General features: G+C 32.3%; 1 protein-coding gene across 1 annotated transcript in view; it reads left to right on the top strand.

Annotated features, from left to right (window-relative positions):
- The window catches only part of Fsip2 (fibrous sheath interacting protein 2), a 77,368-nt gene extending 63,175 nt beyond the window's left edge, over positions 1 to 14,193 (top strand). The window contains exons 18-23 of the mRNA XM_027943941.2: positions 2,102 to 2,599; positions 3,864 to 3,961; positions 6,845 to 6,891; positions 10,217 to 10,260; positions 12,539 to 12,608; positions 14,056 to 14,193. Coding sequence (XP_027799742.2) covers positions 2,102 to 2,599; positions 3,864 to 3,961; positions 6,845 to 6,891; positions 10,217 to 10,260; positions 12,539 to 12,608; positions 14,056 to 14,192 — 894 coding nt within the window. The 3' untranslated portion in view covers position 14,193. The remainder of the gene's footprint in view (positions 1 to 2,101; positions 2,600 to 3,863; positions 3,962 to 6,844; positions 6,892 to 10,216; positions 10,261 to 12,538; positions 12,609 to 14,055) is intronic.
- Positions 14,194 to 19,149: the final 4,956 nt, after the last annotated feature.

Genomic DNA, 19,149 nt, shown 5'->3' with positions numbered 1-19,149 from the left:
ACATTCTTCAGCAAACATAATGCTATTAGATTAAGCTTGTTCTTATGATTTCATTTAATTACATTGGCCCTTCACATTTGCCCTATACAGTCAAGATGTACCCAGATATTTTCCTCTTCTATCCCTGCTGTAGACCCAACTGTCCTAATGTTGTTATTTTTAGGAAACTGTTCCCATTTCTGTGGATGTAGTTCTGCCCTGGAGCCTCATATTCATGCCTCAAATATATTAAGCTTAATGGGACTTCAAAACGTCAAAAATTATGTACTTATTACAAGAAAACTATTAACGAATATAACAGAATTATTTTGCCAGTGGATATAGTTATACTAACCCATTGCACATTTCGCTTTTCATCAAAGCTCCTTGTATAGATAGTTATTCATTTATAAAAGAGCTGTGAGTGCTTAAGGTTGTAGTCTACGAACTGGATACTTAACAAAGATTTATAGAACCATGTTCCCTGGAACATAAACTCAGCACAGTTCTGCAACTCACTGAACTAAATCTCAAGGCTGATAAATGAATCAGTAGATCATTTGTGTTTTCAAAGCCAAATACTGAAACTATCATATTTGAGACTCTCTAATCTTTATCCTTTGGTTTTGGAATAGGTAATGGTCCCTTTTAGTTGTAAAATGTTCTTTTCCATCTGAATTCTCATCATTAATTTAGCACATACATAGTGACATTTATTTATATATAAGTAATCACTTGGAAATAAAATGTGCATAAACAGACTATAGAATATCATTAGCTAAGATCAGTTTTTAATTATCTATAGAATTTTTTGTCACAAATCCTACTCTTAGCTCACAACTCTCTTAAGTAATAAAATCACAGAAAGCCATAAGTTACTGACTCTCTTAAGGAATAAAACCACAGAAATCAATGTTTAAACCAAACTAATGCCTCTGTCCTTTTAAGAGAAAGAAAAGAAATTTGTATAAACTAACCAAACAAACAAAAAATACCCCAGCATCCCCAGGGACTTTAGTTAAGGTGCATAAATTACAGATTTTATACACCAATCTGAGATGCATGTTGTCTATCTTAAACAAAACAACAAAGAAACAAAAGAAGAACAGTAGATCAACTCAGATAGTACAGACAATTTTTGGTTCTGCCTCAGAGATTAATTCTTTGTTTTGAGATACAAGTTCTGAACTCACCAGACATATGATTTTAAAATAACATTCAGTAGCAAATACCAAAACTATAAAGAATGATTTGGAATATTTTTTTAACCCACTCTTTTCCTCCACCACAAAGGATAATTGATTATTTTTCATTTCTTAAAGAGTTGCTTCTAATTGTTTGTTTTTATAGAAAATATTCCTTTAAGGCATCATAATCTGAAAAGCTGGCTTGCAATATTACAAAGGAAGGTTGGGTTCAAGATTATTAATTTAGAGATTCTATGGCCTGGTCAAAGGCCACAAAATGGATGTAATTTGTTTATTTAATTATAATTATATTTTTTATCTGTCTTTAACATTGAAAATCGAACTTAAGATTTGACTAAGAAGGAGAAAAATAATGAAGATTTATATTTTGAATGATCTTTTGGAAAATATGTCCAAAGGATCAAGAGTGGAGGAGTGAAAAGCGAAAATTCAAAGCTCATAATTTTGGCTACTCATTATTTCTATGAGTGAAGATCAAGCAATATCTTGCCTTTTTTTTTTCAGTATATGTATTTAGATTTTCTAGGATTTCCTACCTAGGATTTAAAAATAAGTTGTTATATCTTCTTCTGTCACAAAACTTTCAAGAGAAATGAGAAAAATTTAAAGTAATAAAATTATTTTGCAACAAAATATAACATTTAAGCAACAACTCATGTTAGACATGCCTTATGGAATGTTATAATAGTTTAATATAATCTCAATGTAAAAGAAATGATAGACACCAATAAATATTTCTTATTATTTTTATTTGTTTCTTCTTTTTAAAATACTGGTAATACACTAGTAAGTGGCATTAGAAGGTATTACTCAAATTGAAGCTAGAAATTATAAGAAAAGAGCAATATCACAATAGTACCACAGGAAATGTGATTGAGATTTGTTTCTAATATATGTTGTACCTTTAATTTCAGGCTGTTTGCAGACATTCATTTCAGAATATAAAAAAGCCTGATATCACTACAGTAGAGCTTTTAAAAGATGTTCAAACCTCAAAAGATCTGATCATTCGGTTAGTAGCTCATGATATTAATCAAGATCATCCAGGAAATAATGTAGCCGAGGAAGTAATTTCTGATGAAGATGAAATTGTTTTAGGTGAGGTTGCTGTTCAAAGAAGCTTAGGAGAACTATCTGAAGATCAAGAGAAAGAATTTGGGATGACAGTAGAAAGCAAAGTTGCTTCTTCCAAGACAATAATAAGTGCAAGCAACCTGAAAAAAATCTTATCAATAAGCAAATGTTGTCAGACTACAAATGGTGTGAATACTGAAAGTATTGAAACAACCTCAAATCTGATACTAGAATCTCATGACACACAAGTTCAAAGAACTGCTGCTGAGATTGGCATGCCCTTTTTAAAAACCTTGACTGAAACAGACTCTCCTCCACAGAAAAAGACACAACATAATGTAAGTGAGAAACATGACTATCAGTGAATAGAAAGGATAGGGAACTTCACAAACTCTGTCCAAAAATGTACCTTAAGTAGAAAGAATACTAAAATGACCTCATTATTCTTCTAAATCTATAGATATTTAAAGTATAGGGAGAATTAATATAGAACTCAGAAACTGAACTGAGGAACAAACAGATAATGGAAAGAAATCTAAATTAATTAGAAGCTCAAGGGAAACAGAAAATAGAAACTAGTTAAGAGAAATGCAAGCTAATTATTTAAACAATAGATTCCAGTCCTTTTGTATTTGAACTGATAATCACTTATTGAACATCTTTTGTGGAGGGTGATTGTTGTAGAGGAAGTTGAAATGATCCATAGAAATTCAGAATCCCAACTAGTATGAATGATGCCTTAGGTTCTATGCCCAGCACTACCACCTGCCCCCAAATAAAAGAAAATCAGATTGTCTGAGTTTGTATATTGACCATCACTTAATAACTATCTAACCTTTAGACAAAGTACATATGAACTTCTTAAATAATCTTTAGCCCATTTTCCAGAATTTAACGAGTTAATCAATGTATTTTGAATATCTGTCACCTTTACAATCAGACATTAATTTCACTATCATCATGGTGAACATTTCATGTTATTCTTTCCAAATCCTCAAATGATAATCTGGCCTAAATGGCCTTTGGGGTTTGGCCCTGTCCAAAAATTTCTGCTATTTTTGTTTTTTGGAGAATATATAATTTAGGATTCCCTGATGAGACAATTCTCTTGATTAGGCATTTGATGTGATTGATGTCCCTGGTTAACACAAAAACTGAGGTTAACCAGAGAAAATGAAGATACAACTTCAGTCAATTCAGAAGCCCATGATTTCCCCACAGATAGATCAGAGTATATTTAAAGATGATTGACCTCACAAGTTTCTGAATTGTCCAGAGTTATATCTGAATTCTTTTACGTAAAATATGGCTAAAATGTTTTTATAGTTTAGAAATATAAAATTATATCCTTCAAACACTTTACCTGGTTTATGCTTAAAATCTATTCAAAAACCAATATAATAATTTAGAACATCTCTCTGAGCCATTTTAAAAGAATTATACTGGAAGAGACATTTTAACTAGAGTGATAGATTTCACCAATCTTTTTAGTAATTCCAAAACTTTTTTCACTTAAGTGTAGGTTAGACTGCAAAAATGCCAATAAGATGAAAAAGTGCATATCAAACTCATATTTGTAACACCTTATTTGCAATTTTACAGAAAGAAGAAAAGACTCTAGTTACTGAACCAGCACATTACTTCATACACAGAATTATGAGTACATCTTCATATAATCAAGATCTCATTTCAAATACAAGGTACATGAAATTAAATCAATATGGAGTATCATCACAAAATGTCAATTACATCAGACAGGTATTTGCTAATGTGTTATGGTATTGTTTAACCTGAGAGATAGGTATTGGGTCAGCAATAGAATATGGAGCATCATCACAAAAGGGTTTTTGTTCAACTCTGGTAATTAAGCTAAATTTCCTAGTATAATTTGCTGCCTGTAAGAACAATCAAAAGAGGAGAGGGAAGAATGTAAGTGGGAAGCTTCGGAGATGAATTCTAGAACTCAACAAATTTTGATGTGTCTTTTAATACTGGATATCATTTACATGACAAAAAGACAAATCCAAATTTGGATTGCATAGGAACAAAGTATGTGAGTTATAGCAGTTACAGAGTACAGAGAGAAACAAAGTTCATTGTAGGCTTAAAATCGGATTAGTAACTCTATTAATAATTCTTAAAATTATTGTTAAAACGTTGTTAAGTTTATTGTTGTTATATTTATAACCACAAAGAGGTGTTATTTTCTGTCTGCAGAGAAGAATTGGGTATACAGAGAAAACTATCTGTTTACATGCATAATTAGTAATTCATGCACCTTTTATTATTTGTATATGTGAAGTAGAGAAGGAGCACAGATAATACTAAGTAAAAAGCAATTTAGAGTAAGATGGTCCCAAAAGAATTCTCAGGCTATGGGAACAAAATAAATAAATAAATAAACAACTATAAACAGACTAAAACAAGTTTTTAAGAACTCTGTAAACCAGTCAAATATCTGCAGCAAACAAATGAAGAGAAAAACCACCCTGAAAATAGAGAAGAACAGTTCTATGGATTTTTTCTTACTTTTACCCAACCTCCTCCCATCATGGGAGCAGAGTCCAGTTACATTTTTTCCCTCAGAGGAAATTTGTTTTCAATGTTTTGTTTTCTTATTTGCTTTAAATGTTTTGACCTGTCTATAGACTTCCTGAGAAAATTATTTTAGAAGCTCTGATAGACAAAGGTGGAGTATTTTTTGGATCTAGGCCTAGAATCTATGCAATATACCATTTTAACAGAATAAAGGAGCAACAAACATATATGCCTATCTTAATTGAGGCATAAGAAAAATCTTGAAAAAACTGAACATCTTTTCATGAGAATGGCACCCAACAAACTAGTATTAGAAAGAAATCATCTCAAGAGCACTAAGGCTGTATGTGAAAAAAATCCACAGCTAATTTTGTCCTCACTGGGGGTAACAATGGAGATTTTTATTCCAAGGACAGGAATAACAAAAGCACACCTATCTTTGCCATTTCAACATAGTACATGAAGACACAACCAGAGAAATTAGGCAAGAAAAAGAAATAAAAGGCATTCAAATAGGAAAAATAAGAGTAAAATGACCTGTTTCCAGATGATAAGATTTTATATATAGAAAACCCTAAATTATCTCCCCAAATCATATTGGAACTCATAAACGAATTCAACAAAATTGCAATCTGTGAAGTTAATACTAAAAATGGTTGTTTTTCTATACATAGACAATGAACAATCCAAAAAGAAAATTAAGGAAAAATTGAATTTACACTAGCATTAAACAACAAAAAAAAAATACTTAGGAATAAACTTAAACAAGGAAGAGAAAGATGTACACCAAAAACTCTATGATATTCTTGTAATAAATCAAATAGGACACAGATAAGTTGGAAAATATCCCATGCTCATGGATTGAAATAACAATATAATTAATATGTCAGTACTACTCAGAGTGATCTACAAGTTTAAAAGAATTATTATCAAAATACCAGTTTTTTCAGAAATAGAAAACTTTAAAGTTCACTGAAAGCTTAAGAGAACATTAACAGCCAAAATAATCTTGAAAAAGAACATTGCTTTTTTTCTCACTTCCTAATTTCAAAACTTACTGAAAAGCCACAGTTATCAAGCAGTTCAGTACTAACGTAAAGATGGACATAAAGAGCAATGGAATATAAACCTCAGAAATAAATCATTGAATATACAGTCAAATAATTTTGACAAGGATGTCGATACCATTTGATGGGGAATAAGTAGACTTTTCAAAAAATGATACTAGGAAAATTACCAATATGTAAAGCAAACAAACAACAACAAAAAAAAAGAATTAGTTACACCATTACTTTATATCATATAAAAAGACTCAATGTTGTTTATAGATTCAAACATAAGAACCAAAACTATAAAACTTTTATAAAAGGCCATAGAAGAAAAGTTTTATGACATTAAATTTGATAATAATTTTATATGACATGAAAAGCACAGCAAGAAAAAAATAATAAATTGTATTTCATCAAAATTGAAAATTTTTCATGCTTGAAATGACATATCAATGGAGTGAAAATTCAACACAAGGAACTGCAGACATTATGTTATGAACATGCAAATCACAAAAGGACAAATATTGCATGATTCTAACTGTATAAGGGCCTTGGACTAGTCAAATTCATAGACTCAGAAAGTAGAATAGTGGTTTCTGTGTGATGATGAGAGAGGAGAACTAGGTTGTTTAGCAGGTATAGAGTTTCAGGTTGGGAAGATGAAAATGTTCTGGAGATACATGGTAGTGATGGTGGAATAAAAATGTAAATGCACTTAATACTGCAAAACTGTGCACTTAACATGTAATGAAACAGTTCTAATAAAGAGAACTTAAAAATTTTTAAGCTGATAAATCTTATGTATATTTAATCATACCTTTAAAGGTGATATAAAGTCTATTTAGAAAACATTTTCTTTCATTTTGGAATTTAAGCAATTATACTACTACACGTTTGTTCCCACATGAAGCATGAATGATGGCTATTTTGCTTAACCAGTTATTTTTTCATTTATTAAATATCCAAATAAAAATGATGATTTTTTTCTTATTTTAGTGAAGGAGAAGATTATAACCCATATCCAAGTGCTAAAGTATTACAAGGTTTGACATTTTCCTTATTGTTTAAAATGAAACTATTTTTTCAGTTTGATAAATTAGTTGTTCAATATTTCAGTAATTATTTAGGTATCAAATTTGAAGTTAATATTGTTTTTCTTCCTTTGAGCATTTCTACTTTTGGAAAGTGATCCAAAGTGATGTATTTTTACATCACTCACATGTTAAAATGAACCAAAATACTTTGTCTTATCTGAATTGCTATTAATATTTCATTAATAATTTTGGTATAAAGTATATGATGTGATTTGTGAATTCACATTCATTGTGGTCCTGTGAGAGAGTAAAAGAATGTATTGTCACACCAGTTGATATCTGAGCAAGAACCCATAATACTTGGATGTAAAGCACAACCTTAGTTGTGCTTCCTTTGTGTCATAGTTTAGTCCAACTGAAATGTATAAAAGGCCTTTTAAAGCTAAACTTATTTGCTTATGTTAAAATCTGAATAGTATGGACCTTCTTTTCTTTTTTTTTTTTTTTCTTTTTTGAATTGATTTGTGTATACCCCTTAGGACCTTTTTTAGAAACTTTTCATTCTCTATTTGTTCACACCTAAGAGAATAAATTTAATTGTAACAATGACAGTGTACAAAGAAGGTAGAGTAACATGTTTACTGTAGAATAGCCTTTAAATTCAAACTACATGTTTATCACCACCATGCAAACCACTCAAGAGAAAATTTGAAAGTGGGAATAATTTTCATTAAGATAATCCATAACACAGCAGTAGTCATTCCTGGATTCCATGAACATACCCTAACCTATAGGTATCAGAGTAACCACTGACATGTTTTCTGCACTTTGGAATCATAAGCTTTTAGTTGCAAACAGAAACTGTCTAATTCAATCCTTTTCAAAAACACAGTCCTATCTTGACCTCAACTTCTGCCCTTAAGTTCCGTACATTTGTTTTGTTTGTTGCTGTGATCAAGCTTAAGTTCTTAAATAATTCAAAATACTGTGACTGTCCAAGCTACTCATTTATCTATTCATTAATTCAAAGTTACCAAAAATTTATTTATCTATATGTTCATTCACTCTTCACTGAGCATCTCCTTTTTGTTATGACTTCATGTGTTAACAAGACTCACAAAGTCCTTGCTCTTGTGGAATTTACATTTTAACTTGGGGTGAGGAGTTGAAGAGTAAGGACATAAGATAATTCCAGACATTAAAAGTACTTTCCATCTGTGACAAAATCACAAGTCATTACAATGGCTTACAAATCGTCAGCTGAGCACTACCCTAACCTCCAATTACCTTTATAACCTCTGTTAGACTCACTGAACTTTCTGTTCCTTGGCCCTTTCAGAAATATAGGGTCTTTGCATTTGCAAATACTTCTGTAGGGTTCTTTCTCCTATATCTGTATTGCTTTTTACAGGCCATAAAAATTTGCTCAAATGTCACATTCTCCATTTCGCTCTGAACACACTCTGAAACTGCAATCCATTTCTTTCATGGCCCTGCCTTTCCCACCTCATTGCTTTCCTTTTCCCCAGCATTGGCAAACTGTATATTTTAGTAACTGTCTTTCTCTAAAATGTAAGTTTCATGAAGGTGGAGATTTATATCTGCTCACATTTTGTGAGCAAACCCGAAGCAGTATGTTGGCATATAGTTATAGTAGAGGGGAGCAATTAGTGAGATAGTAGAAACTATAGGATGAGCTAATGGTATACGAGGGAGAATGTAAATGTTTTGATTATACTTAGATTGAGGTATCCATTTGCTACTCAAGTTGAGATGTCACATAAGCAATTGGATGTAAAATCTATAGAGTTCAATAAAGAGATCAGGCTGGATCATATATATCCCTACATTCATAGAATCCACAAAAGCATCTCAAATAAATTAAATCTAAATACTTGGGCCACTTAAATATGAGGAGTTTTTCTGCATGTTTTCATCAAAAGAACTTTCTAGCTTATGTAGGAGTTCTGATACCTATATAGCTTAGAAATTTAAAACCTATTTGCAATGATGGCCCTGGCATTAAACCCAAATAAACTCAGTCACTTTATAGCCAGGTTTACTTATGTGCAATATAAAGTTGATTAAGACACTTTAAGAATATTGATAAGCAATCATAAAATTTTACCAATTTTTGGCAAATAATTTAAGTTTTCTCTTTCATAATTCAGTTAATTGGGATTTTACTCTTCACTTCTAGAATATTCAGTGGACTGAAGAGTAACTGTTGACTCTTGATGATTGCATGTGTATAGACTTCATAGTTTTTGCATGTTTTTCCTTGTGTTCCCCCGTAAGATGGGAATTTCACATCTATTCTCTATATGAGAAAACTAAGTTAAAGAAGTTATATGCAATTTGCCAGAGTTCTCATAGCCCTAGGGAGTGAAGCTAAGACTCAGGGGGCAGGCTTTTTGACCCCTTAGCATGTTAGCTGCTTCCTTAGTACGGGGTCTTTGTAAAACTTCTCTTGTAGTGATATTTATATCAGCATTTTACTTTTTATTTCAAGTATCTTCTTTTAATTAATTATGCATGAAGAGAGTTAGAGTTGGAAGGGCCTTTAGGAATCTTCTGCAGAGTAATCCCTCATCACCTGATAAACAGGATCATAAGGACAGAATGATTTTGAATATGTAACATGGAGTGTGGTGTTGGGTTCTTTGATGAATTTGAAGATTAAAATCCACAAACGCAAGGATAAGAGCAAAGTAACGGGATATATTAGAGTAATAGAAAGAAAGAAGATCTCCCAAAGAGGAAGGGATCCCAAGAGAGGGATACCAAAGAGTGGCTACAGTCTAGCAGTTTATATAGATCTATAGGTTTAAGGAAGTCAGCCCCCTGCCCAATCCCTGTTAAGGCATTCAGTGTATTCATGTAGGTTTTAGTCCAATCAGAATATTGATCAGGTATTTTTCCTTCTTTGGAGAGGCATAGACCCCCCCAGTCACATAGGTCTTGATTTAAAAGCAGCCTTTTTGTAGGTTTCTTAGCAACTATTTGCTATTTGTTCTCTACTATCCAGGAAGTTACCCAGGAGCCCATCTTCCTATCCTTCCAGGCTTATCTCTTCCTCCTGAGTTATACATCATGCCTCTTCTAGTACATCACACTTCATCTGTCATAATCCCTAAGACATACCTCAACATTCAAGAACTCTCACCTGTTTCAGCATTGAGCTCATTGTCTATGTACTTAAAAATCATAATTTTATATGCTAAATTATATAATTTTGATAAAAAAAATGTAATAACATGTTTGTGTCAACAAATACATAAGCCTCAGGGGGAAAAAAAAAATGTCTGTTTTTCTTTGTTTCCCCCTCCTATAGCAAGTTCTCAGGAACAAAAGCCAGAGAATTCAAGCAGCATTAAGGTAAATGTTTTTCATTAGCCTATAATTGGTGCACAATAGGGTCCAGTTAAGTATAGCCCAGTTTTAAAAGTCCAGACACTGTGTGGTATGATATGGGAAACTTCAGGAAGCATTCCGGTATTCACAAATTGTCCCCTGTGGCTGAGACCTGTCCCTAGCATCTGAAAATCTCTTAATGAAAATCTTCACCCCCTGGGGTTAAATCATCATTCCTTGTTTAGGTGCAAGATAAAGCCACTGGCTCTCTCTAGCACCTAAATTCTTTTCCACTGATTAGCTCTGTTACTTCCATCTCTAGAGAGAAACCTAGAGGAAGTAAGTCATATAACTCTGGCTAGAGTGGGTAGACCCCAGGACTTGGTGGAGGTAGGGAGAAAGGAGCACTTTCAAAGATGGAGGGGCAAAGACTTGCAGGAGGCAAGTGCTTATTCCACCTACTTCTCTGTATTCCCAAGGACAGATTCTATGTAGACAACATCAGCCCCAGTGCAGTCCAGGGAATTTCCTCTTCCTAAATCCTCCTTGTTTCTAATAAGGAATAAAGAAACAGATTCTATTTTCTTTCTTTTTTACTCACCTTGTTTTCTTCCTGGATGAATTTAATTAGCTTTGAAGTAGGTCCCCTACCTCCATAAATGCACAATTTGTCAATTTTCTAGTCACTTCTCAGTATCAAAAGATGGCACACTTTTCAGAAACAATTATTAAAATCTTATAACTAATACTTAAATTTCCAAACATACTATATTAGTTCCCAGTCATCCTAATTTTTATTTATGAATAGAAACATCTATAAAAAAAATCTCAGACTTTACTTAGGCCACACTTTCTAAAACTGAGACTCTAATCTGAGAATTTATTGACACTTCTTGTGCCAAATCTGAATTTCTAACTAACCTGAACCCTTTCCACTTTGTTCTTTCTCTCATTTTCTACTTTTTCCACAGTAAAACTTGATTAAGTAGTTTTCTAGTCCAATTCCAGCTAAAGTGGAATAAGCACAGTTCACTGTATCTCTCATTGAGTACAACTAAAAACCCTAAACAAGTACTGAGGACCTGAAAATAAATGATAGCAGGCATTTGGGCCAGGAAGTAAAACTCAAAGAAAAACCAATATCATTGTGAGTTTCTTGGCCTTTTTCTTCCTTCATTTTCTTGTTTAGAATTGGAGCAGTTCAAACCTGGAATTTCACAGAGGGATTAGGTGGAATAAAGTTTTAAGCAAAGTCATTGCCTTCTGACCTGAGTTAGAGGATAAATACCTGTAGAGACTGTGTGTGGGGTAGGGGGACTCTGCTTTATTTTCCACTCCCCTTTTCCTTTGGACTTGGGTTGACTTAAGTTTCAGTTTTAAAGCTGCATGTCAGCAGTAGAAGAGGCTGCTGAAACGCAACCTAAAATTCTGAAAGAAAATTTTTCTCTCATGCCAGAGATATTAGGGCCCTCAGGAGAATGAAGAATATTGCATAAACCTGTTATTTTTGCAACTGCTTTCTCTTTTTACTTCACCATGGTGGTAGAACAGAGTCTTAGGAAATGAGATAGCACATACAGGGAGGTTAGCAGCACAATGTTCTAGCCATAGAACTCGAAAAGGGGAGGCTAAGCAGCAGAAACTCTGAGGCAAGCGATAGAAAGGAGGGACACTGAAAAAGGGAACCCCTAAAAATATCGTCTCCCTTGAGTTATACACAGATAGAAATGACTTGAAATTACATAGAAAAAAAAGCTTTGAAAACTTGAACTGATGTCTTTATAGTGGTTCACATGCTGTCCTTTTGGGATAAATGCTGCTCCTGCATTCAAAGAAATTGCTCAGGTCTATAGAACAAAGCAAGTATCCGAGCCATGATCCCAGCTAATAGGTAAACACAGTCACTTGATTTCTACAGACGCAATGACTAAGATTTCCATAAAAGGTAATTAAGAGTTGGGAAATGAGAGTTCTTTTCTTTCTCCTCTATTATTTTATCTTTTCTCTAAAAAAGATTTGTAACTTCAATTAACCCAAAGGAGGAAATAGGAAGATGGAGCTGACATTTTTCATTATTTAATATGGCCGAGCCTTGAGTATCATGTAGTGGTACCCAAAGTCTACATTCATAACAAAGAATAATCCTAGGAATCATCACTGGCAAAAATTATGAACCTAACTTTCAGAGAACAATGGCTTTAGGGTGCAGAGTACAGATTTTATTTACATAAGATGACATAATGGTTGTGCTGTATCCTTTGTCCAAAGAAGAGTAGGATAATATGTCAATTTGCCTTGGCAGTTTATCAACATCTTTGAAGGATCAAAGAATTCTGCTGGTAAAGCATATCCCTCAAAGGAAGTCATTGCAGGTACAAAATATACTATCATTTTAACAACTAAATAAAGTTCTCAATTACATCATCTTGAATTTAGAGTTTTTCATCATTTATACTCTTGGAAGTAATGGCCCTTCTCTCTGTGTTAGCAATTTAGAATAGAAATATTTATATAAATGGTAAAATGATATATAAATTGAGAGTGGCCTTTCCATTCTCTATTAGATATAGTTATATAACTGATTTATTTGATTTAAAGCTTATTGGGCAGTCATTTTTCTTTAAATTCACACCCAAAGGTCAATAGACAGTGCAACTAACATTTATTCATATTTTATTAGAGAGGGAAAATGAGAATAAATAAGGAAGAATATTACAGTAGGTTTTCCAAGGTCACTACATGGCTAGTAAACTGTAGAACTGTGATGCAAACACAAATCTGCTTTGATTTCAAATCCAAAGCTCATTTAGCATCATCATAGTTCATATACTCAGCAAAGTAGTAATGTAAGCAAAGCAGTAGGTTGAATAAGAGTCTTTGACTCACTGGAGACAGCATACTTCCTCTGAAGACCAGAGCTTCAATCACTGCCAGATTTTCTATTTCAGGTCTTACCGCTTCTCAAGCATAACATGAAAGTTTTATATTTTTTAAAAATCCTGATTTTTAAATATAATATACTGCAATAAAGAAATTATGGATTCTTGGTGCCATGGGTATTTTCATATCCTATCATGAAGATCAGAAAAGCACATTAATGCTTCCTTTTCCTCCTATATATGAAATAATAGTTTTGTTAAACAGAAATATGATATTCTCTAAGAGAACCATGTGCTGAATAAATGGTACAAAATAAATGAATCCAAATAAAACTTAATTGCATATACAGTCCTCTCTTACCTGAGCCAAAATATTACTGGGGACCTGTCAGCAAAAAATTTACCCAACATGGGTGAGAAATCATAGCATTTTTAATGCACTTCTGCTTTCAATTGACCATTCTGAAATAGATACTCTCAATGTAGAGCCAAAATTTATTTTCCAATTCTGTTTTTTGGGCAGTTTCAGTGAGTTTGTTTTTCCTGGAGAAAAAGAGAGGGGCTTTCCACACCTGACTGGAGATACCTCAAGGTGTGAGGTATGCCTAATGAGGCCAAGAGAGTCAGGGAGCCTGGATCCTACTCCCAACTTTGAACAATTTTACTCATATGATCTTAGGCAAGATATGTGACCTTGCCAAGTTTCAATGTCCAAAAATAGAAGGTCTCTTTCTCCCTGTAACTTCATAGGAGTGTCACAAGGGTCAAGTAAAACCAATCCTTGCCGATGTTCTTTAAATTCTAGAAATTATTTTGTAAGTATCAACTTCAGAATTCTAGAACACCATTACCCTAATATAACAGCATCAATTAAAATATTTAATAAACATCCATATTGTATTTATTTATTATTTGTTTGTTTGTTTGTTTTTGTCCACAGAAACTCTGAAGTCCAGTATTCCCAAACAAGGATCTAAAATGCTGGCAAAGGTATCTTCAGCTCTGTCAAAGGTGTTCTCCCGGTCTAACAGCAATATTCCCAAATCTTCCTCACCACCTCACCAGGATGAACACTGAATCTTCCATACACTTCATATGCTTACTTCCCTTAGAAAATAAAATGACTTTAAAACATAGCATGGTGCCCTATGATTCCTAAAAAATGAAAATAAGCAAAAGAAAATACAAAAGACCTGGGTAAAAGAATGAGTTGATAAATACTTACTTTTCAAAAATTTTAACTGTTATGTAGAAACATTAAAATCACACCACTTATTAAAGGAATAACATGATATTTAAGCACATGTATATAATGTGTAATGTTTAAATCATTTTAAGCATATATATTTCCTCAAATATGTCATTTGTAATTTCTTAATGGTTAAATTTAATACTTTCTTCTAGCTTTTAAATATGTACAGTACATTATTGTTATATATTCTCACCCTATTTTACCACTACAATATAATCCAGCAATCCCAGTACTGGATGTTATAAATGTTTTGGGTAAGCATTTTGTTATAAAATCTTAAACAATATTATTACCTGTATACAGTAAATAAATAAAATTATAATTAGTAAAACAGACAACACACAGGACCCACCAGAAATAAATTTGGATTTTTCCTGTTAAATTTTTATAAGATGTGTTTCACCAAGATGGCTATCAAATCAACATGAAAAACAAGCTGAATTATAGACAGTTATGAAACAGATTGTTCCACTGTCAAAGACATATTAAGATGCTAAAATAAAAGTACTTATACCAGACAAATCTGATTTTATCAGCTGCTGATAAAGTTTCATTAGTTCTTAAATACCTCCAAGGCAAAATAATTCAACTTTAGACACAGTGCCATCTGGAAATTATTTAACTGTGGATAAAATAACATATATGCATAAAATGGCACATTGATGAAAAATGATCTCTTTTCAGACATGGTACCTCAAGTAGATAAAATGTCCGTAAAGAATTTGTCACAAAGTTTTTGAGCCAGTTGTGTGTTTCAACATGAATATAGATATCAAGACTGTAGGAATATAAAAAGTAATGAAGACTATTTAAAAAGATAGCTAGGCAGTGCAATGCTAAAGTTTTCTGTATCAATTAAACTGCTACTTTGTGAAATGATTCCAACTTCAGCATGTTTGTCACTGAAATCTAAAACAAAATATATCCAAAGATAAGACAAACCGATAGCAAAGAATGTCTAAGATCATTGCCATCTACCCAAAGGCTGATGCATGAATTTTTGGAGAATGTGATAAACTGTCTTTTTAATAAAATTTTCTGGACAATTGCCAGTGGTAAAGCAGAAATATCTGATAAAATTTTGTTTTACCAAATTGGATTCCCTTGGTAAAATTTTTCAGGTCAGTTATGACAGGGAACTTGAGAGGAAAAAAAAAGAACTGGTTATGTATTCAAAATTTGATATGTAGTAATAAATTATTGAATTGATATTTTAATCTACTTCTAATGATTTCTCAAAAGTTGATGCTTTCAAAGATCATGTAATAGTGCATAACCTATAGATACAAATCTTTTTAACAATTAGAACTATCTGGAAATCCATTTCAGACTTATTTTCAAGAAACCTAACTCTGTATCAGTGTGCATTAATTGACAATGTTATGGGAAGTAACCTCAAATCTGTCATCCAAGACATTAATGTTTCCCAGACTGATATATCTCATGCTCATAAAGCTTTCTTTCAAAATAACATATTTCCCTGTAAAAATTTAAAGCAGTACGATTCACATACCTCTGTATTTAAAAATTTAATATGTGAGAGCAATGTACTCTCTGATATAAGAGGGATTTATCATAAAGGAAGGATTTATTATGAAAGAAGTTTCCAGTTTTCTTCAACTCAATGAGAGAAAGAAGAAAAAAAGGTCAGAATTTGCACTTGAAGCTGTCAAACTTTTGGAAAGTAATGGTTTAAATGATTGATAAATTTATGTCCTAGGGAAAACTTTTATTCAGATATATTTTATTTGATACAATGTTTTATGTGAAACAGTGTCCTTACTCTCCACTAAAGTAGTGAAGTAAAGAAGATAAAAATATCAAAGATTGAATTGAATGAAGGCAAATTATTGGAGAAAAACTTTAGTAGCTGAAATTTCCAGAATTAATATTGACCTTCCATCTGCTGACTGAGAAAAATCCTTTTTAAATTCATAAAGCATTAAAATTACATTTTAGGTTTAGTTTTGTTGTTGTTGTTTTTGTTGTTGTTTTGTTTGTTTGTTTGTTAGGTTGTACTGAAAAGGAAGTCAGAAAACTTTTATTGTGAAGGGTTGGATAGTAAATGTTTTGGGTTTGTGGGACATACGATCCCTGTCAAAACGTGGTAGTTGTACTACACAAGTAGTCAAAGACAATACATATAAACAAATTAATGTGAATATGATCTATGTCACTTTATTCATGGACACAGAAATCTGAATTATATGTAATTTTTGCATTTACAACATATTAGTTTTCTATTGATTTTTTTCAGTAATTTAAGTATATTTTTTTAAATATTCTTTGATTGATCAAACTAGTGACAGACCAGATTTAGCCGAAAGGTGGAGTTTGGGAGGATGCAACTCAGTGGTAGAGTATTCATGAAGCATGTGCAAAGCCCTTGGTTCAATTGCCATTACTGCTAAAAAGAAAGGAGAAAAAAAAAAAGAAAAAAGCCCATTAATGTCAGTTTGCCTATTACCTCTGCACTTTGGTAATTTGTAACCCATGAACAAGTTTATTATGATATAACGTATATAGACTGCCCCCCCACCAAAAAAAAAGGCCTCTATCACTAAAGGATCAAATGTTATTGCAAAAAAGAGTTCACAAAACTCAAATGTTGATCTCTTTAGTGATTTGGTTCTTCAGTATATTGTTGAGAAATACTATTTATTGAAGAGACTATCCTTTCCTCATTGTGTCCTCTGAGTGCAATTTTCAAAAATTAGTTGACCATATGTGTTTGGGTTTATTTCTGGGCTCTCTTCTCTGTTTTATTCTGTGTTCATTGTAGCATTATTAACAAGAACCAAGGCAAGGAAACAACTTAAGTGTTTACTGAAGAATGAATGGCTGAAGAAAATGGAAAACTGTTGAGCCTTATAAAGAAATTCTGTCATTTGTCCAAAACAGATGGGTCAAACACAGAAAGGAAAATATTGAATGATATAAACTTACATTTTAATCTAAAACAAACCAGAGGCTGGGGTGTAGCACAGCCCTTGGCTCAATACCCTACATTGCAGATGATGATGAGGATGATGATGATGACGACAACCACCACCACCACCACCAAGACAGTAATAACAACAAATAAAACAAATATACAAATATGGAAAATAAAACAATGGTTACTATGAGTGGGATCTTGGGGCAGAAATAGAAAGACATAAGCTGAAATATACAAAGTATCAGATATATAGAGATTTAATGTTCAACATGAGAAATATAGTTAATCAAACTGTAATATACTTCTTAAGTGAATTGATTTTAACTGCTCTAATCATAGGAAAATAAACTATGTGGGATAAGTAAATTTACTTCACAATGATATATATATATATATATATATATATATATATTAACATTATGCTGTAGACCTCAGATATACACAACAAATTTTATTTTTTTAAAGAATTTTTTATAAGTTCTCAGGTTTGGGTGAAGTGATATTATGTTTCATGAATTATGCTTTCACATTGGTTGACCTCATTTTAAAAAATCAACATATAATTTACTCAAGAAAATAAAAGGGTCTTAATGAGTCTTTACCAACATTTAAACCTAGAAGTTTTTAAAGCTTCTTTCAAATCAATTGTCCCATCTCAATGGCAGTGTTTGATTTCCATCACTCTAGAATAATTTGGATGTTTCAAAGCTTTACATAAATGAATTCATATATTATAGACTATTTTGTGTTGGATTTTTCTGCTCAATATCTTGATTTCACAACTATTTTTTAACATATGAAGTAATTCATTCTCTTTATTGCTGACTAGTATTCATTGAATAAATATACTACATGTTATTTATCATCCTCTTCAGGAACATGTGGTTGTTGCTAGTTTTAGGCTTTTGTCAATGATGTGTTAAAAACATTCTTGTATAAATGTTTTGATGGACATATGCTTTCATTTATATTAGATACATAGCTAGGAATGCAATTTCTAGGTCACATGGTAAGTGCATATTGATTAAAACTGCTTAACAGTCAATTTAGAAAACTCTTCAGTTTTGATGCTATTGTAAATTGTGTAGTTTCCTTTTCAAAGGATTTGTCACTCATATACAGAAATGCCTTTGATTTATGGGTTGTTGATTTTGTATCCTGCTATTTTGCTGAATGAACATTTACATTTACTAGTTCTAGAAGTTTTCTGGTGTACTTTTTTTGGGTCTCTCATATAGAATCATATCATTGACAGCTATTAAAAATACAAACAATAATGTTGGCAAGGATGTAGGGGAAAAGGCACATTCATACATTGCTGGTGGGACTGCAATTGGTGCAGCCAATATGGAAAGCAGTATGGAGATTTTTTGGAAAATTTGGAATGAAACCAACTTTTGACATGGCTATCTTACTCCTCAGTCTATACCCAAAGGACTTAAAATCAGCATACTAAAGAGACACAGCCACATCAATGTTTACAGCAGCACAATTGACAATAGCTAAACTGTGAAACCAACCTAGATGCCTTTCAGTAGATGAAATGATAAAAAAGTGGTGTATATACACAATGGAATATTATTCAGCATTAAAAGAGAATAAAATCATCACATTTGCAGGTAATTGGATGGTGCTGGAAAATATAATACAAAGTGAAATTAGCCAATCCCAAATAAACCAAATGTTGAATGATTTCTCTGATTTTAGGATGCTGATGCTTAATATTCTGGGAGGTAGGATGGCAGAATTAAATGAACTCTAGATAGGGAAAAAAGTTAAAGAGAATGGAGGGGAAGGAAGGCGGTATAGAGGTAGGAAAGATAGTGGAATGTGATGGTCATCAT

Source organism: Marmota flaviventris, chromosome 11 (assembly GCF_047511675.1).
Source record: "Marmota flaviventris isolate mMarFla1 chromosome 11, mMarFla1.hap1, whole genome shotgun sequence".
Lineage (NCBI taxonomy): Eukaryota > Metazoa > Chordata > Mammalia > Rodentia > Sciuridae > Marmota > Marmota flaviventris.
The sequence above is the reverse complement of the archived record's forward strand: the minus strand, read 5'-3'. Positions and strand labels throughout refer to the sequence as shown.